Source organism: Oncorhynchus kisutch, linkage group LG14 (assembly GCF_002021735.2).
Source record: "Oncorhynchus kisutch isolate 150728-3 linkage group LG14, Okis_V2, whole genome shotgun sequence".
NCBI lineage: Eukaryota > Metazoa > Chordata > Actinopteri > Salmoniformes > Salmonidae > Oncorhynchus > Oncorhynchus kisutch.
In genome coordinates, this window is record NC_034187.2 from 63,464,756 (window position 1) to 63,487,837 (window position 23,082).

General features: G+C 40.9%; 1 protein-coding gene across 1 annotated transcript; it reads right to left on the minus strand.

The window, feature by feature from the left end:
* Window positions 1–7,124: 7,124 nt before the first annotated feature.
* On the minus strand, window positions 7,125–21,858 carry serinc2 (serine incorporator 2). The gene is made up of 10 exons (XM_020500273.2): window positions 21,659–21,858; window positions 19,097–19,258; window positions 18,643–18,836; window positions 18,110–18,189; window positions 15,236–15,373; window positions 14,791–14,960; window positions 14,118–14,208; window positions 13,676–13,817; window positions 9,341–9,559; window positions 7,125–9,088 (listed from the first exon to the last, which is right to left on the minus strand). Exons 1-10 carry the CDS (start codon window positions 21,695–21,697, stop codon window positions 8,950–8,952), a joined length of 1,374 nt encoding a protein of 457 aa, XP_020355862.1. The 5' UTR covers window positions 21,698–21,858; the 3' UTR covers window positions 7,125–8,949.
* Between the last annotated feature and the right edge of the window lie 1,224 nt (window positions 21,859–23,082).

The window sequence follows — 23,082 nt, forward strand, 5'->3', positions numbered from 1 at the left end:
TTCCAGTGCACCGCACTAGCACTCACGAGACCAGAGACATACTCCGCCCACTTTAACAACTTGCAGTGCTGGCAGTGGCATACTGTAGTCACTACAGTGGAGAAACAGGCCTATCTATGCCTTTTGTTTCTCAGTAAAGGCTCTCTGGTATGGTATTAGCCTTCAATGTAGTTTTAAGTAGGCCTATGATATTATATATTTCATATAATCTCAGTTTGAACAAATCCTGGTGAGGGACTGAGACAATGGATAATATCAGGCCTACACTGTAGTGGTTGCCATGAATTTGACAGGCAGCTTAGTGGCAAGTACAATTCTGTATTTCATATTACAGTATTGCTACTATAATATACATACAGTCTCAAAGCAAGTACTGTGTAATGACAGTACAATATTGTAAAATGGACTATTATTCTATTAAAATACATACATTTTCCCACAATGCACCATCATTTACAGTATTATGTAGTTAAATGTTTGAGTTTACTGTTGAAAGCCAAAATTACTGTATAAATGAGTTATGTTACAGTGTAACACAATAGACAACGTAAATAAATGTTGAATTACTTTTCTGTACCCTAATTCAATAATTACTATGTAATATTATTAATGACTGCCAACAAATACAATAGGGTTTCTCGCCGCTTGAACCCTTAATTACTTGATGATCATAGATCAGAATGTTTATTTATTTATTTTACCTCTAGGCAAGTCAGTTAAGAACAAATTCTTATTTTCAATGATGGCCTAGGAACAGTGGGTTAACTGCATGTTCAAGGGCAGAACAACAGATTTGTACCTTGTCAGCTCGGGGGTTTGAACTTGCAACCTTCCGGTTACTAGTCCAACACTCTAACCACTGAGAGTCGCCAGGTCTACAATTTTGTTTCTGGTGACCTTTGACAGCTCTTTGGTCTTGGCCAATTTGCAAATAAATTCATTAAAATCCTACAATGTGATTTTTTTTTTGAAAAGAAAATCTCATTTTGTCTGTCATAGTTGAAGTGTACCTATGATGAAAATTACAGGCCTCTCTCATATTTTTAAGTGAGAGAACTTGCACAATTGGTGGCTGACTAAATACTTTTTTGCCCCACTGTATATATCTTGATTGCAATTATTCCCGAATGAGTGAGTGTTCATGTGGAAAGGATTAGCATTTAAATTAATATAATTAAAATAGTACTGTGTGTAGTGATCCCTCTGGTCTTTCCCGCTCTCGCTCAGTCCACACACACTTCCCTTTTCCCACCAAGCCACCATATCGGCTTAGCCCACTAGGGATATAGTGGGCTAACATACAGTTGAAGTTGGAAGTTTACATACACTTAGGTTGGAGTCATTAAAACTCGTTTTTCAACCACTCCACAAATTTCTTGTTAACAAACTATAGTTTTGGCAAGTCAGTTAGGGCATCTACTTTGTGCATGACACAAGTAATTTTTCCAACAATTGTCGACAGATTACTTCGCTTATAATTCACTGTATCACAATTCCAGTGGGTCAGACGTTTACATAAACTAAGTTGACTGTGCCTTTAAACAGCTTGGAAAATTCCAGAAAATGATGTCATGGCTTTAGAAGCTTCTGATAGGCTAATTGACATAATTTGAGTCAATTAGAGATGTACCTGTGGATATATTTCAAGACCTACCTTCAATTTCAGTGCCTCTGTACTTGATATCATGGGAAAATCAAAAGAAATCAGCCAAGACCTCAGAATTTTTTTTTAGACCTCCACAAGTCTGACTCAACCTTGGGAGCATTTTCCAAATGCCTGAAGGTACCATGTTCATCTGTACAAACAATAGTACGCAAGTATAAACACCATGGGACTACGCAGCCGTCATACCACTCAGGAAGGAGACGCGTTCTGTCTCCTAGAGATGAACATATTTTGGTGCGAAAAGTGCAAATCAATCCCAGTACAACATCAAAGGCCCTTGTGAAGATGCTGTAGGAAACAGATAAAAAAAATATCTATTTCCACAGTAAAAACGAGTCCTATATCGACATAACCTGAAAGGCCGCTCAGTAAGGAAGAAGCCACTGCTCCAAAACTACGGAGCTAAGCACAGGCAAAATTCTAGAGGAAAACCTGGTAGTCTGCTTTCCACCAGAAACTGGGAGATTACTTCACCTTTCAGATGGATAATAACCTAAAACACAAGACCAAATCTACGCTGGAGTTGAACTGTTTGGCCATAATAGAACTGTTTGGCCATAATGACCATCGTTATGTCTGGAGGAAAAAGGGGGAGGCTTGCAAGCCGAAGAACACCATCCCAACTGTGAAGCACAGGGGTGGCAGCATCATGTTGTGGGGGTGCTTTGCTGCAGGAGGGACTGGTGCACTTCACAAAATAGATGGCATCATGAGGAGGAAAATTCTGTGGATATATTGAAGCAAAATCTCAATACATCAGTCAGGAAGTTAAAGCTTGGTCGCAAATGGGTCTTCCAAATGGACAATAACCCCAAGCAAACCTCCAAAGTTGTGGCAAAATGGCTTTAGGACAACAATGTCAAGATATTGGAGTGACCATCACAAAGCCCTGAACTCAATCCCATAGAACATTTGTGGGCATAACTGAATAGGCGTGTACGAGCAAGGAGGCTTACAAACCTGACTCAGTTACACCAGCTCTGTCGGGGGGAATGGGCCAAAATTCACCCAATTTATTGTGGGAAGCTTGTGAAAGGCTACCCGAAACGTTTGACCCAAGTTAAACAATTTGAAGGCAATGCTACCAAATACTAATTGAGTGCATGTAAACTTCTGACCCACTGGGAATGTGATGAAAGAATTAAAAGCTGAAATAAATAATTATCTCTACTATTATTCTGATATTTCACATTCTTAAAATAATGTGGTCATCCTAACTGACCTAAGACAGGGAATTTTTACTAGGATTAAATATCAGGAATTGTGAGTTTAAATGTATTTGGCTAAGGTGTATGTAAACTTCTGAATTCAACTGTATATATTCTCTACCAGAGAGGTGCCAGGTTGTATTCTATACCAGGGAGGTGTCAGGTTGTATTCTATACCAGGGAGGTGTCAGGTTGTATTCTATACCAGAGAGGTGCCAGGTTGTATTCTATACCAGGGAGGTGCCAGGTTGTATTCTATACCAGAGAGGTACCAGGTTATATACTATACCAGAGAATTGCCAGGTTATATACTATACCAGAGATTTGGCAGGTTGGATACTATACAAGAGAGTTGCCAGGTGATATTCTTTACCAGAGTTGTCAGGTTATATTCTTTACCAGAGTTGTCAGGTTATATACTACTCTATACCAGAGAGTTGCCAGGTTATATTCTATACCTGAGAGTTGCCAGTTTATATCCTATAGTGCATTCGGGAAGTATTCAGAACATTTGGACTTTTTCCACATTTTGTTACATTACAGCCTTTCCAAAAATGGATTAAATAGTTTTTTCCCCTCTTATCAAATCTACACCCAATACCCAATCAAGACAAAACAAAAACAGGTTTTTAGTAAAGTTGTGCTAATGTATTTTTTTTTAAACAACAGAAATTTCACATAAGTATTCACACCCTTTACTGAGTACTTTGTTGAAGCACCTTTGGCAGCGATTACAGCCTCGAGTCTTCTTGGGTATGACCATACAAGCTTGGCACACCTGTATTTGGTGAGTTTATCCCATTCTTCTCTGCAAATCCTCTCAAGCTCTGTCAGGTTGGGTGGGGAGCATTGCATTGTCTTGACTGTGCTTACGGTCATTGTCCTGTTGGAAGGTGAACCTTTGCACCAGTCTGAGATCGAGTGCTCTGCAGCAGGTTTCATCAAGGATCTCTCTGTAATTTGCTCTGTTAATCTTTCCCTCGATCCTGACTAGTCTCCCAGTCCCAGCCACTGAAAAACATCCTCAAAGCATGATGCTGCCACCACCGTGCTTCACCGTATTTCCTCCAGACTTGGCATTCACGACAGATAATAAAATCTTGGTTTCATCAGACCAGAGAATCTTGTTTCTCAGGGTCTGAGAGTCCTTTATTTGCCTTTTGGCAAACTCCAAGCAGGCTGTGATGTGCCTTTTACTTAGGAGTGGCTTCTGTCTGGCCACTACCTTAAAAGGCCCAATTGGTGTAGTTCTGCAGAGTTCCCATCTCCACAGAGGAACTCTGGAGCTCTGTCAGAGTAGCCATCGGGATCTTGGTTACCTCTCTGACCAAGTCTCATAGCGAAGGGTCTGAATACGTATGTAAATAAGGTATTTCTGATTATATTTAGAATAATGCTGTAACAAAATGTGTAAAAAGTCTAGGGGTCTGAATAATTTCTGAAAGCACTTGTGTACCAGAGTTGCCAGGTTATATACTATGCCAGAGTTGCTAGGTTACATACTTAGAGCTGCCAGGTTAACCTGCCAACCCACTGGTATAGATTATAACCTGACAGTAGCTCTCTATACTGAGAGTTGCCGGGTTATATTCTATAGTGCATTCGGGAAGTATTCAGAACATTTGGACTTTTTCCACATTTTGTTACATTACAGCCTTTCCAAAAATGGATTAAATAGTTTTTTCCCCTCTTATCAAATCTACACCCAATACCCAATCAAGACAAAACAAAAACAGGTTTTTAGTAAAGTTGTGCTAATGTATTTTTTTTTAAACAACAGAAATTTCACATAAGTATTCACACCCTTTACTGAGTACTTTGTTGAAGCACCTTTGGCAGCGATTACAGCCTCGAGTCTTCTTGGGTATGACCATACAAGCTTGGCACACCTGTATTTGGTGAGTTTATCCCATTCTTCTCTGCAAATCCTCTCAAGCTCTGTCAGGTTGGGTGGGGAGCATTGCATTGTCTTGACTGTGCTTACGGTCATTGTCCTGTTGGAAGGTGAACCTTTGCACCAGTCTGAGATCGAGTGCTCTGCAGCAGGTTTCATCAAGGATCTCTCTGTAATTTGCTCTGTTAATCTTTCCCTCGATCCTGACTAGTCTCCCAGTCCCAGCCACTGAAAAACATCCTCAAAGCATGATGCTGCCACCACCGTGCTTCACCGTATTTCCTCCAGACTTGGCATTCACGACAGATAATAAAATCTTGGTTTCATCAGACCAGAGAATCTTGTTTCTCAGGGTCTGAGAGTCCTTTATTTGCCTTTTGGCAAACTCCAAGCAGGCTGTGATGTGCCTTTTACTTAGGAGTGGCTTCTGTCTGGCCACTACCTTAAAAGGCCCAATTGGTGTAGTTCTGCAGAGTTCCCATCTCCACAGAGGAACTCTGGAGCTCTGTCAGAGTAGCCATCGGGATCTTGGTTACCTCTCTGACCAAGTCTCATAGCGAAGGGTCTGAATACGTATGTAAATAAGGTATTTCTGATTATATTTAGAATAATGCTGTAACAAAATGTGTAAAAAGTCTAGGGGTCTGAATAATTTCTGAAAGCACTTGTGTACCAGAGTTGCCAGGTTATATACTATGCCAGAGTTGCTAGGTTACATACTTAGAGCTGCCAGGTTAACCTGCCAACCCACTGGTATAGATTATAACCTGACAGTAGCTCTCTATACTGAGAGTTGCCGGGTTATATTCTATACCAGAGAGTTGCCAAGCAATCCTCCTGGGATGCTAGTAGCCATCCTCCCTCCTGCATGAATCTGGTCTGACCCTACTACACAGTTGATTCTAATCTACAGTAATAGATCGATGACCTTGAGTAACTGAATCTGGAGTGTCAGAGCAGGGCTGAAGAAAAAGCTTGCACAGCCAGTAGCTCACTGGAACAGTGTACCTAACCTGGTTCAGCTCATCAAGCAGCAACATTTTTTGAATCAGGGGTGCTAGATTAGGGTTCTGGTGAAAACCTACAAAACGGTAGCTCTCCAAGAACAGGATTGTACAGCCCTGCTCGAGAATATACATTTTCCCTCTACCTGTGTTCATCTGAACCTACAGGAGGTATCCAAATGCAGTGGGAGTGCTCATCCCCAGTGAGAGCATGATCCTAACTGGTTTATGCAACAGACCATTCTCTCCTCTACCGCACCACAGTGGAGGCCCCAGACAGAGTCATGGCATGTTCCCCCAGCCAGGCAGTTATATAGCAGCATTATGTAGGCTTGGTCTGCCTGCCTGCTGTAAGGGGAACTCCACCGCTATCGAACAGTTTGTCACAGAGACCCAGGATCACCACACTAACACAGGTCACCCACTCAAGATCATATAAATATAATTACTAGTCCACAGGACCGAAAAACACTCAGATATTTCCTGTAAAAGAGCGAAAGGAAGGATCTCAAAGTGATTAAATGAAAGCATGTGCAAATAAGCCCAAACTAACATAGACCACCATAAAGCAGTCAGCTGAAATTAATATGGCATGGCACTATTTTCCACTGTGTGTAGTACTTCAGTGTGTGTCAGTGTTTAATTTGGCTATGCGTAAACTCACACTCAAAACGGTCTGCCGGCAGTGATTTGATTCAAGGACTGGCTACAGACCCATCTCTCTGTGCTCCTCCTCCCCAGCAGAACCCATTTGGTCCTCAATAAATACACTGTTGGACTTGTGTAAAACCCCCTCATGCCGATCTAGTGATGGGGAACTCTATCTCCTTCGAGAGAGAAATCCTGCGTCACAAGGAAATAAGAATAATCCTATTGGAGCGTGATTGTGGTCAGGTGATGGAATGAAGCCAGAGGCTATGGGAGGATCTGGAATCCCTGTTGGCTTAGACCGATGATGTCATGTGATGACATGTCTTTGGTCTGTTTCCTTTACTTCTCCTGTGCTGGAATGTCCCGCGGACAGAATGAAGTAGGAGTAGTGTTGAACGGAGTAAAGCACTTGATTAAAGTTGCTGCAGCCATTACATGGGAAATGCCATTTAATTCGTAGACGGCATTATGCATTGGTTGTCCTGGTGAATTGAGCTAACATTTTTCACTTTTGAGGGAGAATGGCAGGGACCCAATTCTTAAATATGTCCCAAAAGAAGTACTAAGGGCACTTTCTACTTATATGAAAGAGGTGCATAGAACAATCTCAAAGAGAATCTCGCAGAAATACAGTAATTTGATTGGCAACAGTCCCACCTACAGGATCCCATGAATGCTTAAAATAACAATAGAACACGACATTTCAAAGATGATCAGATTTATTACATTTGAACATAAGGAGAGGCATTAGAGATACAAATCTGTTAAGGTATGACAAAACATATACACATTTGAATATAAAGCTTGTTTATTGTGTAGCAAATCTGTAGGTTTAAAAAGGCACTTTTACGTTTTAGTAGAGTCGCTGACCAGATATGTTGAGAATTATTATTAAAAGCATCAAACCAAGCTCATGTTTTTGTATGCATGTATATAAAAAAACTGAATGATAAAACCAACCTCATGGCTAACAACAACAACCTGGACTCATAGGTTGACTTAAAATAGTAAATGGAAAACAGAAATTAGTATGATGTTTGGTATGGTAGGTATTAATTTGTGTATGTGAAATATTCCATTTCGTATGATATGAATGTGTATGTTTCCAATTGTAATTTGTACAATATGCAATGTTAAAAATTCAAATTTATTGCGACTAACGTTAGCTAGGCAGCTAACATTGGCTAGGCTAGTAGTTACCCCCTAGAGTCGACATCTGCTGAAATGTAGTTAGCATAATAATTTCAACAACAAAAAACACCATCAAAGCTGTCTATTAAAGAATACGTTTTTTTTGCGTGGGCTGAGTCTCAATCCACCACACCCACCAATGGCAGCCTTCCGCATTTGTGGTGGAAGGTGTCCAAGCTAGAGGTGTTTGCCAGACCATGAGACATCCTTGGGGAAAATAAAGAAATAAAATAAATCGTTCCTCACGAAAACGTCTGTAGCGTCTGAACGGTTTGGCCTAGAAACTAATATGACCACTACAGAGAGATGACTCATTAACACAATCCCCACGGGACTCGCCTGAAGTCAGTACTGACGATCTGCCAATTTCAGTCTGTAGCGTCCGAACAGTTTGGGCTAAACACTAATATGATCCCTCGATGAAGTGACTCTCCCGAACACGTCGGTTGTTTTGCTAGGATGCCCACAAGCCTCGTCTGAAGGTAGCCCGATACTAGTAAAAACATTTATGGAAGTATGCAATGTGTAACTTTTTGGGCTACCGGGCCAAATTCAGATAGAAAAGTGACAGATCTATACCACACTTCTATGTTTCCCATTCTGAAGTTTCATTTGTGTGTGTTACTTTCGGTTTTGTACACAATCTTCAACCAGCTGAAAATACAATATTTTTGGTTATGGAAAAAAAAGGTATATTTCACAAGGATTTAGATGTTACAATGATTCTCTACACCAGAGTTTCCCAAACTCAGTCCTCGGGATCCCAAGGGGTGCACGTTTTGGTTTTTGCCCAAGCACTACACACCTGTTTCAAATAATTAAAGCTTGATATCATTATTTTATGTATACCGAAAGGGGTCCTAAAATTCTAAATCAAGTTGCTAAATGATCCTTGGTATGACCATCTAGACGCTTAAGGATTAAGGTTAAAAAAGGTAGCTAGCATGCTAAGTACTTGCAAAGTAGCTAAAAATAATTAAGTCGTCACAAAGTTGCCAATGATCTAAAATTGTCCGTGATGATTCACCCACCCAGCCAACCACCCTCCTTTTGTTTTTTGTAACCGGTTTTATGTAATCATACCTAACGCTGCATATCATACTCATTTGAGTGTCCCAGATTCTTGATATGTTATGTCCAGTCAATGAGACAAGCCTGGACATAAGAAAATGACAGTGGTCCCCTTCTTCAAGCAGCACAATGAAAATGTTTTTACCCAGTAGTGTGACTCATAACATGCCAAACAGTAAAGCAAATCTGAAAAGACACCTACCCTATTCCTACTTAGGAATAGAGGTAACATTTGGGACAGCTCTGGATGGAAGGTGTATGCCTTTAGTTGAAGTCTCGATTAGAGAGAATGACAGGAGCTACCAAGGTCCAGAGGTAGAGAGCCAAGCCTATCCAGCTAGAGCTAATCTTCACCCACACTGCTGGCATACTGCTCTGCATGGCCTGGTAGTCTGCGTCAGGTCTGGGGAGAAATCAGAATCAATCACATTTTATTTACCATCTCAAAACCACATAGTAGACTGTGTTGGTTTGAAAAATCAGGTTGTCTGAGTACCACAAGACTGTTAGCCTGCTGACCTAAAGCCCTGGCATTAAATTGGGGAGCTGACGCATGTATCCAGGTCTTAAACAATGTGAATCACCGCAGTTATACTTGTACACATTCCTATTCCTCTCCCATCACATATAACCAAAGAAAACCAGAGCTACTTACTGGTACCAGTTGGTGAGTGTCATCATGATGTATAGGGAGGCCAGGCACAGGCTGAAGTGGAAGAAGGAGTAAGAGTAGGTGACCGCATCTTCCTCATTGTCCACAGCCCGTCTGACCCCGTCCTCCCCCATGGCCGCCTCGTGGTCGTCTGCAGCCAGACCCTGGTTCTCCTCTGTCTGCATCAGCCTGTTCACCTGGGTGTTGTTGGACGAACGGATGCTGCAGGCGAGAAGAGGGAAAGAGCAGGAAACCCGTCAGGAAAAAAAAGGTAAGTGATGTGGACAGGCTCAAAGGGTCTGGATTTCATTTGAAAGAGCTCTGAACCAGTGTTTCTCAAATCCAGTCCTGAGGATCCACAGGCTTAATCTAGCACGGTACTTTGATCAGGTGTCTCTGGTCTGGGCTGCTACGAAGAGTACCCGGTCCAGTCCTGTGGGTAGTTGTGTAAAGTAACAAAGTATTTCTACTTTGTTACTGTACTTAAGTAGTTTAGGGTATATCTGTACAATTTATATTAGTTGACTTTTACTTCACTACATTTTCAAAAGAAAATGTATACTTTCACACCGATACATTTCCCGACAACTTCATTACTCGCTACAAATTCAAATCAACCTGAAAAAAATAAAAATGAAAAAAAGAATAATGTTGGAGAAAAAAAAAAGACAAGCAACATCGGTGAGTCGGCGCACTGATGGGTGAACTCGTTTAGCTAGGCAGCAGGCGACGACAAACAAGCAGAGTTGAGCCAATCCTCATATGTTTGGGCAAACCCAAGGGCCCTTAAGTATAAACCCCACCCACTGGGAGGCTGTCACTCGCAAAACAGTAATCTACTCAATTATGTCCGACATCGCTCTACCACCTGACTATTCCGCTCACGTCGCAAAATACATTTAGGAATCTATATTATTCAATTACAGCACACACCAACGAGCGTCTGCGTTGCCAAGGGCTAAAATAGAAGTCAGTTCTATTTCTGATGCAGATCGTGCTGCAAGTCCTGCCTCTCCAATCTCCTCATTGGTTTATTGAAGCAGGTACCCACGTGCCATCTCATCTGTTATACCCACGTGGGTGACAAAGACAAATGAGGTCGGTGGTGGTAATGCACCCAATTTATGAAAGTTACCCATGTGGGTATAACCAATGAGGAGATGGCAACGCAGACGCTCGTTGGCGCAATAATTGAATAACAGATTTTTACATTTATTTTGCAACGCTCGAGCACGCGACGTGAGCGGTGTGGTCAGCATTTAACGTTAGTCAAGCTAAATACCCTTTTCTCTAAAACACTCCTGGTCAAGGTAGCTAACGTTAGGTTTCCAATGTTAGCTAACACCCACTAGTTTAGCTAGAAATGTTATTCCTTGTGTTAGTTGATAAAGTTGTTCTTCTCACCTAGCTAATTACTGTAGACTTACGTTAGCTAGATCAATGAACATCGTAATATTCATTGGTCAAACTCACTTAACTAATGTTGTTTATAGCGTTAAAATTAGGATCCTATACCTGAAGTATTTGGTGATGGTAGTTACCTAGTTAACGGTCTTTTCCTATTATTATTATTATTATTATTATTATTATTATTATTATTATTATTTCAGAGAAAGCACGTACACCATCTTAAAGATTTTTAGAGAACTGACAGCAAACACATTGAAGAGAACATGCCTCACACTCCCGCCACCATAAAGCAGAGCACATTATTGAAGGCAGCGTCTCAACTCCATCGACAAAGCTGTGGTGAAGTATATGGTCCTTGGGCTCCAACTATTCGCTGTAGTAGAACGAGAACCATTAAAAGGCCCACACTGCACTCCAGGATTAATGAAGCATCCAAGGAAATGAAGGTGACTGAGGGCATGAGAGGAGTTGACCACAACGCCACCACCACTGACTGCTGGTCTGCAAGAAGACAGAGCTTCATTGGTGTTACAGCCCATTGGATAGACCCTGACAGTCTCAGATGCTCTGCAGCCCTGGCCTGTAGACAGTTGAGAGGATTGCACACCTTTGAAGTATTGGCAGGCGCCCTAAATGACATCCATTCTGAGTTCGAAACTCGGAGGAAGATTGTCTGTTCTAAAAATGACTACCTTATTCAAAGCTTTACAAGTTTTTGGAGAAGGTGAAAACAACAAGGCAGTCGAAGCAGTGGGTGGTGGTGGTGAGGGAGCTAGCCAGGATGATGGTGAAGAGGAACAAGAGGAGATTGAAGTGAAGTTTGATGTGGCAACGATCCTGAATGTAGATGGTTGAAAGTACCAGCTGCCGAAGCACCAGTGTTGTGCTTGCCACCTACTCCACTAAGGCTCTACAGGCAATGCTCTGAAAGCAACATCCAGTGAGGCATACAAAATAAAGTGTTCTGTTCAACATTTGGCAAGTGCCTAGCACTTTGGAACAAATGCAGGAGATCTACACTTGTAGCCGAAACCAATACTTGCGACCTCCAACTGCTACGCCCGAATGTTACAAGGTGGAACTCCTGGTTCATGGTTGTAGAAAGACTGAGGATCGTCAAAGGAGAGGCGGCCGTCAGTTCTCTGCACAGACTTCAAGGTTCCAATGTAAGTAAGGATTGTATTTGATAATGTAAGGTCTTCAATATCATAAATAGGTTGCAGTATTTCCTGACCCTTTGCTTGGGGAATAACCGTTTCACATATTGTTGCCATACACTATCATTTAGTCAACTACTCATCCAGCCATTGATTACAGTTGTTAAATCAGGTGAAATTGTTAGTGGTCCCCTTTGTAGGTTAGGAAACCGTAGTATTTTTTTTCTTCCACAGGTTCAATCCAGCTGAAGTCGCCTTCCTCACAGAGTATGCTTCTACCATGAGCCCAGGGGAAAAGGCCATCAACATCCTGCAGGCTGAAAGCAATGTCCAGGTGGGGTGGCTACTTCCAGCTATCAACTTGCTGATCACAAAACTTGACCGAATCAAGTTGTCCCTGAAGTACTGTAAGCCTCTAGTGGAAGCGCTATAACTGGGACTGACGAAGCACGTCAGCCATGTTTCAAGAACCTGAGCTGATCGCAGCTGCAATCCTTTTCCCCAAATTCACAACAACTTGGACGAAGGATGACGCCACCATCAGAATGGTTAAGACAAAATGTGGTTCATTAACAATATTTTATTCAGAAACAACTTTTGTATAGTGTACATTTTGACACATCATAGATTTGAGAAGCAGCCATTTAAAAACTACAATCCTGACTTTGAAGTTCAGTCCAATGGGCAGCCTACTTCGCCTTGTTGCTCGATTTATATAGATGGGGGATGGATTAATGTAGGCTCACAAAAAACATAACTGCATGATTTCTATTGTCATCTTCCTTGTATTTCAGGAATGTACTACATCAAGGACCACATGGAAGAACCCTGCAGCTAGGTGATGGCAGAAGACCTTCTGATGAACTGGTGGCATGAAGACATCTCAAGCACAATTAAGCTCCAAACAGCTGGACAGATACCTGGCCTGTTCAGCTGATCATAGGGAGTTGCTCAAGTCCTTCCCAACAGTCTGAGGTTGAACACACCCTTGCCTGCCTCAACTGCATGTGAAAGGCTGTTCAGCATTGCAGGATTTGTTTTCAGCCCAATGAGAGCAGGGCTGGATTCCAGAAACTTTGAAAAACATATTTTACTGAAGATGAACCTGAAATTCAACTTCAAGTAATGACACCTTAATGCTAGCAAGCCCAAGGAAAGGGATGCCTTATGCATTTTGTCACATTTAAAATTCACAAGTCATAGGTGTCCATGTTAAAGGTATGACCTGACACTCCAGTTCCATCAGTGGTGATGTCCTCATATTCCTACAGTGAGGTTGTGTGCAGATCTGTACATGTACTTTGAGTTACCTAAAAAAAATGTTTTTTAAAGAAACGAACTATAGGGTTCTATACAAAACAAATTCTCAAGCAAAGTGACTGATTGTAACTGCTTATGTTTAGTGGCTATATACTATATTTATATTTAGTGGCTATATACTATATTTTGTCTGTATTTTTAAGTGTTATCTGAGCACTTTTTGCATCCGTAAGACTTACCTTCCAGAAAAGCTCAAACCAAATAAAAGATCTGTCTGTTTTGCTTTTCAGATTTACGGCTCTAACATTTCATACTTAAAGTAGCTGATATTAAATGTACTTTAAGACTTTTACTCAAGTAATAGTCTAATGAGTGACTATCTTCTAAATGAGTCGTTTTTCAGTAAGGTATCTTTACTTTTACTCAAGTATGGCTTTTGGGTACCTTTTCCACCACTGCCTGTGGGTCCCCAGGATTGGAGAGAACCTGACTCTAGGTTGTGATGTCATACCTGGCATACAGTGTGCAGAAGAAGAAGATGACCAGTCCTATGATGCCCTGTGCATCCCACCACTGGACCTCTTGTCCTGGGGAAGGTGTAGGGCTGGGTGTGTTGTTGACCAGACTCAGCAGGCTGGGGTTACACTTACGGTCTGTAGGAAGAAAGATAATACTGCCATAACGATGAAGGACAAAATGTTATGCTTTTAAAACCAGAGTCACATCTATTTTTCTCTCTCGTGATTTTTGGCTGCAACTCATTTCATGTTGGATGAAGTGATCACTGACCCAAGTTGACCTTTCAGGTAAAATATGCTTCTTCACAGTCTTAGTTGCAGACTTCCCATTACATGAATTCCATGAGTCAGTATGCAGCCATGTGAGTCAGGGTTACGAGCATTGTAAACCATAATTCTAAACAGGGTCATCAGTAGGGTCATGATGAAACTTACTGGGGTTGTTGGTCATGGCAGACCATGTGACATACATAGTGTAGAGGGAAATGAGGGAGGCCTGGAGCAGGCCTGAGCTAGGCTGGGCCTCCTGGGGGAAAATAAATAAGTAAATAAACAAGACAGACACACGACACATTAGTCTAACTCTGTTCAACAACATTCACATGAACAAATTGTTTACAGGTGCAATATGCAGAAATTGCACCGCCATTTCCTGGTTGCTAAAGTTCAAACAGTTCGCCTAATTTCTGTGTGACAATACAAGCAGTCATTGTGTAGAAAATCCTTGTATCACTACAGCTGTGAAATATAATTTCCATTACCAAAAATATTGTATTTTCAGCTGTTTGAAACAGGTGTACAAAATCAAAAGACAAAAACTAAACTTAAGCATAGAAAAAGCGCAGATAGAACAGATCTACCACTTAAACGTGCTTTCAATGAGAATAACAGATCTATAGCTCAGTTACATATTGTAGTTAACATTTTGATGATCTTTGATAATTGCTAACATTGCTAAAATTTACACTCCAGAATGAACTTCAGTATGTGTATGTATTTCAAGGAGTGCAGGCTGTTTCAGTCTTGTTCCTCAAAGAAACATTGTACTCTATAAAACTGTGGGAACTTTCAGTGTGCATGTTTCGATCTTTCGAGACTGAAACCTCACCTGAACTTTGGGCAGGATGGCAACAATGGAGATGATGATGCAAAAGATTAAGTTAAGGCTAATGAAGATCTTGTGTTCAGTGCAGTCATCTCCCGTGGTGTAATAGATATAGAACAAGACCACAGCAGAGAAGGCCAGGGCATAGTGTAGCACCGTGAACGACAGGAGAGCTGTGGGAGGGGAAACACAAGAATATCACATTATTAAATTATTTTTCATTTGCACTAGAAAACCGGGGTCAATTTCTCTTCAATTCAGGAATTAAACTGAAATAGCAATATTTCTCAGGAACTCTCTCTCAGGGAAATGTCAGTTTACTTCCTGAACTGACTGAATAAAAATAGAACTGACCCCAAACCTGGAGAAAACATTGACAAAAAGTACAATTTAAATGGAGGTAGACAACACTAATTTAAAATTAGCAGACTGTATTAACAATCAGTACCTGCAAACCAGCACTTGCTGTTTCCCTCCTCTGCATTCTCCAGCCAGGACTGGTTCCAGGTGTGAGAAAAATCCACCAGCAGGATCAGTTGGATGATGATGAAGATGAAGGAACCCACTACGCCAAAGTAGAACCACACTGGAACACAGGATGAGTTGTTAAGACTAAATGTGCAATGGGTGATTAATTGACCATAATTGACTACACGTCATTGGCAGTGGCGATGCGTCACTTGGGCCGGGCCCACCAATATCCAGGAGATTTGCATGCAATTCTGTTATTTCATGTCACAATAATCATATCAGTTGGCAAACAATTTAAATATATTTTTTAAAGAAGCTTGATCTAATAAAGTATGTGGTCGCTTTCCCATTGTATTGGTACATTTTCGTCGAGTCAGGCAGCCCCAAAATGCAACCCCAAAATGCAACTGTTCCAGCCTTGCTCAGTGCTTTCTGTGGTGGAGGGTCAGACAAAGAAAGTACAGAGCGCAGGCGTTGTTGAACTTCTCTGGTTGCGTGTGTTTGGCTGAGGGTATGTCCACTCACGGGGACACTACCTGACCGCAGCATCTACTGGGAGAGCGAGCCATCAGAGGCCCTTATTCAGTGCTCCATTGGTTTACAGTAGAAGTGCCCACCCATGAAGGCTCAATGCTATTGGCCACAGATAAAGCAAGGTTTTATGCTGCGTAATTTTGATTGGACTGATGTGTCAACGTCATAGCTAGCTAGTTGTTTACCATGTCTTCAAGCTAGGTGAAATATGTCAACTAGAGGTCGACCGATTAATTAGGGCTGATTTCAAGTTTTCATAACAATCGGAAATCTGTATTTTTGGACACCGATTTGGAAGATTATTATTTTTACACCTTTATTGAACTAGGCAAGTCAGTTAAGAACATTCTTATTTTCAATGACGGCCTAGGAACACAGGGTTAACTGCCTTGTTCAGGGGCAGAACGACAGATTACCTTGTCAGCTCTGGGATTCAATCTTGCAACCTTACAGTTAACAAGTCCAACGCTCTAACCACCTGATTACATTGCACTCCACGAGGAGCCTGCCTGTTAAGCGAATGCAGTAAGCCAAGGTAAGTTGCTAGCTAGCATTAAACTTATCTTTTAAAAAACAAATCAATCATAATCACTAGTTAACTACACATGGTTGATGATATTACTAGTTTATCTAGCGTGGCCTGCGTTGCATATAATCGATGCGGTGCATATTTGTGAAAAAGGACTGTCGTTGCTCCAATGTGTACCTAACCATAAACATCAATGCCTTTCTTAAAATCAATACACAGAAGTATACATTTTTAAACCTGCATATTTAGATCAAAGAAATCCAGGTTAGCAGGCAATATTAACCAGGTGAAATTGTGTCACTTCTCTTGTGTTCAGTGCACGCAGAGTCGGTGTATATGCAACAGTTTGGGCCACCTAATGTGCCAGAATTTTACATAATTATGACATAACATTAAAGGTTGTGCAATGCAACAGGAATATTTAGACTTCTGGATGCCACCCGTTTTTTTGTGCGTTTTGCCAGCAGCTCGTCTCTGGTTTATGACTTCAAGCCTATCAACTCCCAAGATTAGGCTGGTGTAACCGATGTGAAAGGGCTAGCTAGTTAGCGCTAATAGTGTTTCAAACGTCACTCGCTCTGAGACTTGGAGTGGTTGTTCCCCTTGCTCTGCATGGGTAATGCTGCTTCAAGGATGGCTGTTGTCGATGTGTTCCTGGTGCGAGCGAGGAGAGGAACAGAAGCTATACTGTTCCACTGGTAATACTAAAGTGCCTATAAGAACATCCAATAGTCAAAGGTATATGAAATACAAATGGTATAGAGTGAAATAGTCCTATAATTCCTGTAATAACTACAACCTAAAACTTCTTACCTGGGAATATTGAAGACATGTTAAAAGGAACCACCAGCTTTCATATGTTCTCATGTTCTGAGCAAGGAACTTAAACGTTAGCTTTTTTACATGGCACATATTGCACTTTTACTTTCTTCCCCAACACTTTGTTTTTGCATTATTTAAACCAAATTGAACATGTTTCATTATTTATTTGAGGCTAAATTGATTTTATTGATGTATTATATTAAAATAAGTGTTCATTCATTCATTAATTGTAATTGTCATTATTACAAATAAATTAAATTTGTAAAAATGTATTTATCGTCTGATTAAAATCGGTATCGACTTTTTTAGTCCTCCAATAATCGGTGTTGAAAAATCCTAAAATCGGTCCACCTCTAATGTCAACTAACTTTGCTATCTCCTAGCAAATCATTTTCAAACTTATCATTATGTGGTTGGTGGTGGATCATGAAGCAGTGGCTAACATCTATTTTAAGGTAGGCTAGCTATAATATCCTATAGACTATGTCTTATTGTTGATGTTTGATGGCAAACTAATACCCATGGAACCACATGTAGAAGAAGAGTTATACATCTTTGATATAACTGTACAATAGATGAAGGGAATAGCCTTCCCTTATGCAAATGTTGCATATTGTTAACCAGGCCCCTTTGTAACAGGCAGACACACGCAGTGTTGCAATATTGCAGACCGATTACTAGCTAAGTTTACCCTATAAAAAGTATGCTCGATTACTGTGGTCTTTCGTGCAATATGAGCTAAAGATAAGGGAAGTAGCCTTAAACTGTTCATAACCCAAATGTTGTAACTCCAAACTAATTTCTGGGATTGGTTATTAGTGCATTCTATGTGTAGCCAGTGTCGTAGTTTTGATGCATGAGCTTCGTTGATTGCGTTTTCCCCACCAATATTTTCGTGAAAATTGCCAATGGTTATTAGTGTTTGGAGGAAGCTATTTAACATTGAAGTCATATAATAGAGTATACCTGTGTTGAATGTCCCATCTGGAATGAAGAAGGCTCCTACAGTTATCCCCACCAGTATAAGGAACTTGAAGAACCAGAATCTGAGAGGACAAAGCCACAGGCATTCATTCAATACATCACTTCATACAAAAAAAACAAGTCCTGCGTCTGTACGCCATTAATAAAATACTGGTCATATTTTATAGGGCAATATCGCAATGTTTTTTTCCATGGCTAAAAAAATGAATTTAGCAGGCCAACCTATTTGCTCCTGCTGTATGTAAAACATTGTGCTATAGCTTGTAAAATAAATAAATGTGACTCTGGATGACACCACAATGTTTGTTTCCAACATTAGTGTTTCTTTCCTAAAGAAGTTATATCCGCTTCGTGTTTTGTTTCCTTGCCATGATACAAACGAGAATGCAATATTTTATACTGGTATGTAAACAAATAGGGGTGTGGGGGAGATGCTTCACTGTCCTGGTCTGGCCAGCAGAGGGCAATGTTTTCCCAAATATCACTATCCACTACAATAAAAGTCTGCTACATACCCGTTCTGTAGTGAGGCTCGGGGGTCCTTGCTGCTGCGAACACGGATCATGATGATGGAGAACAGGAAGAAGAAGCAGGCCATGGCAAAGCACATGCGGTACACAGACTTGTAGCCCACGATGACATCACAGTTCACCTTGTTTTCAATGCCTGGTATGGTTATGGAAGTTCCACCAACACAGAACCCAGGTATCTGATAGATCAGTGAAGAAACATAGTAAGAATTGAACCAACAATCTACGTAACACAGGTCAAAGTTGTCAACCACAGGGCCTTCTACACCAACTTGTGACACCAACTGGGTAAGAACCAGTCTCCTGCAAGCCACAAGTCTTTGTTAGCCCACTGAGCTAAGACCTTGGCACTAGTTCAGGGAGCTAACACAAATTTGTAGGTTTCAGGCAAGGCTCCTCATCAAGCAACCAAGACCAGGGTTGTGTTATGTGGTGTTACCTTCTTGAGCTGAGCCTCCATGCCAGGTAGGATCATGATGACAGAGACCAGGGACCCCAGCAGCAGCAGGAAGGAGAAGGCCAGCCGGGACACAGTGGAGTTGTAGGTGGAGGGACAGCATCCTGACAGCAGACAGGGAGCGGAGCCACACAGACATGATGCCTAGATAGATTGCACAGACAAGTCAAATTTTTGTTGTGCCAGAGAGAGATGGCATAATCTGGCAAATACATGCATGGTTTGTGTGTTTGCAACAAATCTACTGTGCGCCACTGCCTGTTATTCCCTTTATACAGCTCCATTCCTGTGTATTGTATTCCTCGTGTTGGTTACTATATAATAATATAAAACTCTGCATTGTTGGGAAAGGTTCTTAAGCAAGCATTTCACTGTTAAGTGACAATTTGATATGCTTTAAAAAATAAATAAAAAGTCACGGGAACCATTGCGTTTCCCATCCAAATGAGCCCGGACAACTGTTGTATTGAAGGTAATCCTGCCAGTGACAATGACAGAGGCTGCCACTCATACAATTACAGTACAGCAATGAACACTAACACAACCGTCTGGTGCATGCTCTTTCTCAAGAAAGATTTTCTCATGATTTCTTGTTTTCCCTCATAACATATTGGTGGAGATCCAAGGTCCCTTTCCAATGTGTTTTAAGAAGAAGCGTGGAGGGGAACTGGAGCAATCAGGACTGATGAATTGAGGAAGACCCCAGTGGTGTGTAAGTGTTGTATGAGGTCACAGAAGGACAATGCTCCTTGGGAGGCATCTCACTGCTCTCTGATGATTCATGAAGACTGTCAAGTCAAGAGATGCTGTGTGAACTAGAGGTATAGGCTGGATCAGGCCAGAGATGTGGGAAGCATAGTTTAGTCAAGCACAGGGAAGCCTATGATGTGGTAGCTGGGAAGGATCAGCCATCCTTCATTAAATGATTGCAAGTTACAGTGCATTCAGAAATAGATTATTCCCCCCCATTTCAACATACACATAATGACAAAGCAAAAAAAAGCAGGTTTTTAGAAATGTATATAACATAAAAAACTGAAATCTCACATTTACATAAGTATTCAGACCCTTTACTCAGTACTTTGTTACAACACCTTTAGCAGCGATTACAGCGGAGTCTTCTTGGGGATGACGCTACAAGCTTGGCACACCTGTATTTGGGGAGTTTCTCCCATTCTTCTCAAGGTCCATCAAGTTGTCGGTGCACAGTTATTTTCAGGTCTCTCCAAAGATGTTCGATTGGGTTTAAGTATGGGGTCTGGCTGGGCCACTCAAGGACATAAAAATTGACTGTGTGGTTAGGATTGTTGTCCTGTTGGAAGTTGAACCGTCACCCCCAGACTGAGGTCCTGAGCACTCTGCAGTAGGTTTTCATCAAGGCTCTCTGTACTTTGCTCCGTCCATCTTTCCCCCACAATCCTGACTGGTCTCCCAGTCCCTGAAAAACAGCTATAGGAAGAGTCTTGGTGGTTCCAAACTTCTTACATTTAAGAATGATGGAGGCCACTGTGTTCTTGGAGAGCTTCATTGCTGAATAAATGTTTTGTTACCTTTCCCCAGATCTGTGACTCAACACAATCTTGTCTCAGAGCTGTCAACTGTGGGACCTTATATAGATAGGTGTATGCCTTTCCAAAACATGTCAAATCAATTGAATTTATCACAGGTGGACTCCAATCAAGTTGTAGAAACATCTCAAGGATGATCAATGGGAATAGGATGCACCTGAGCTCAAGTCTCATAGCAAAGGGTCTGAATAATTATGTAAATAAGGCATCTGTTTTTTAAATTTTGAATTCATTTGCTAAAATTTCTAAAAACATGTTTTCGCTTTGTCATTATGGGGTATTGTGGGTAGATTGAGATTATTTAAAAAAAATCTATTTTAGAATAAGGCTGTAAAGTAACAAAATGTTACTGAATTCTTTCCAAATGCAGGCTGTATGCACCAGCAGTAGTTACAAGCTTTTTCTCAAAGGGTGTAGCCATTGTAGGTAAAACAGACACAGGGCTTTATGGTGACGTAAGAATGTGCTATAAACTCTTCAATAGAAAGGGTCAATAGGCCGAACACTCTCTGCATGGTCATTTTAGTGGTGTGGGGGTCCCCAAAATTGGATGATTTTTTCTATTGCTCAAGCAGGCTTAGAAAACGTTCAGTGACTAACAAATATACTAAACATTATTATTGAATTCGCCCACAACATGGCATCGAATATGAAAAGGAATAATTTCAGTCACGCAGATGATTTGGGGTGGGAGGGGACAGCGTGACGCACTGAAACTGCATAGAAACCGGAAATTAGCCTAACATGAAACTGCTGACTTTTTCAGCAAATAAAACCATGTTAATTGACCGACAAAACAAGTGTCTGTTTTCAAACGAAAGTATTTTAAACCACTTCAGATCAACATAACATATTAGAATATACTGGGAAAACAGTGTCTGTGTTTACATAAGGACCCAAAAACAAACGTCGTTGCATACGCTCACTCTAACAAAGTGAGCAAAATGGGATAGGAAGTTATATAATTTATACTTACACAGCTAGCGATTGAACACAATGCCATACACGCTCCCATTTCAGTTTAGAACGAATACCCCAGTCCTAATTAAACGAAGAAAACCCCAAAATGTCAACAAGTTACTTGAAAACGTTGTTGAACTACGCGTAGTTTCCTTCGACGCTATCCAAGCAGCAACAGGGCGTGTCTGAAGAATCAGGTACACCCTTTTGTTAGTCGGTAACTCAACACCGTCGACGGTGATATGTCCATGGGTGTCTTCAATCCAACATCTGGACTAATCAACTGCTGATGCGTTTAATAATTTATCAATATAAATAGCTCACATTCTAACTGAGGCTTAAAGTTCAGAATTACATGTTTATATTAAAAACAACCGTATACTGTAATAAGTGGAAGACACACACACATACACCTATAAATAATCATCATGCTTGTTGATAAATCCTGGACAGTCAAATGTGTAAATCACCTCTTTCCCTGATTATTCCACATCAGAAGGGAGAAGCATCAGCATTAAAATATGGTCCATTTACCCCAGTTGGACTTGTTTGCACTTGACACTTGATGTTATGTTGTTAGAGTAGTTAAGAAGTCATCTGTAGCAGCTACTTACAGATTCCTTAATCAACTGAAAAATCTATCTATAGTAATTGGGCTGGCAAATGAATAGACAGGGGCAATTTCTCAGATTGTTCAGGCAATTCTCAAAAATAGGAAGTTCCCGTGAGTTAGGATGTTTGATATGCTATTTACATGTATTGTAACAAAGACAATAAAATAGATAAACATGATAAAAGTGGCCATTTTAGGCCTATACGTTCCCTCTGTAAGACCAATGATCTGTGAACTTACAGTTGAAGTCAGAATTTTACGTACACTTAGGTTGGAGTCATTAAAACTAGTTTTTCAACCACTCCACGCATTTCTTGTTAACAAACTATAGTTTTGTCAAGTCGATTAGGACATCTACTGTGTGCATGACACAAGTAATTTTTCCAACAATTGTTTACAGACAGATTATTTCACTTATAATTCACTGTATCACAATTCCAGTAGGTCATAATTTACATACATTAAGTTGACTGTGACTTTAAACAGCTTGGAAAATTCCAGAAAATGATGTCATGGTTTTAGAAGCTTCTCATAGGCTATTTGACATAATTTGAGTCAATTGGAGGTGTACCTGTGGATGTATTTCAAGGCCTACCTTCATAGCCAGTGCCTCTTTGCTTGACATCATGGGAAAATCAAAAGGAATCAGCCAAAACCTCAGAAATAAATGTGTAGACCTCCACAAGTCTGCTTCATCCTTGGGCGCAATTTCCAAACGCCTGAAGGTACCAAGTTCATCTGTACAAACAATAGTACGCAAGTATAAACACCATGGGACCACGCAGCCATCATACTGCTCAGGAAGGAGATGCGTTCTGTCTCCTAGA

Bases quoted from the DNA above. Each gene is read 5' to 3' on its own strand.
- serinc2 (XM_020500273.2), bottom strand. From the start codon at position 21,697: ATGGGAGCGTGTATGGCATTGTGTTCAATCGCTAGCTGT. The intron at 14,961-15,235 runs GTACTGATTGTT...CCCCTCCCACAG, and splicing joins CAGCAAGTGCTGGTTTGCAG to CTCTCCTGTCGTTCACGGTG. The intron at 13,818-14,117 runs GTAAGTTTCATC...TTCTTCCTACAG, and splicing joins TGCCATGACCAACAACCCCA to ACCGTAAGTGTAACCCCAGC.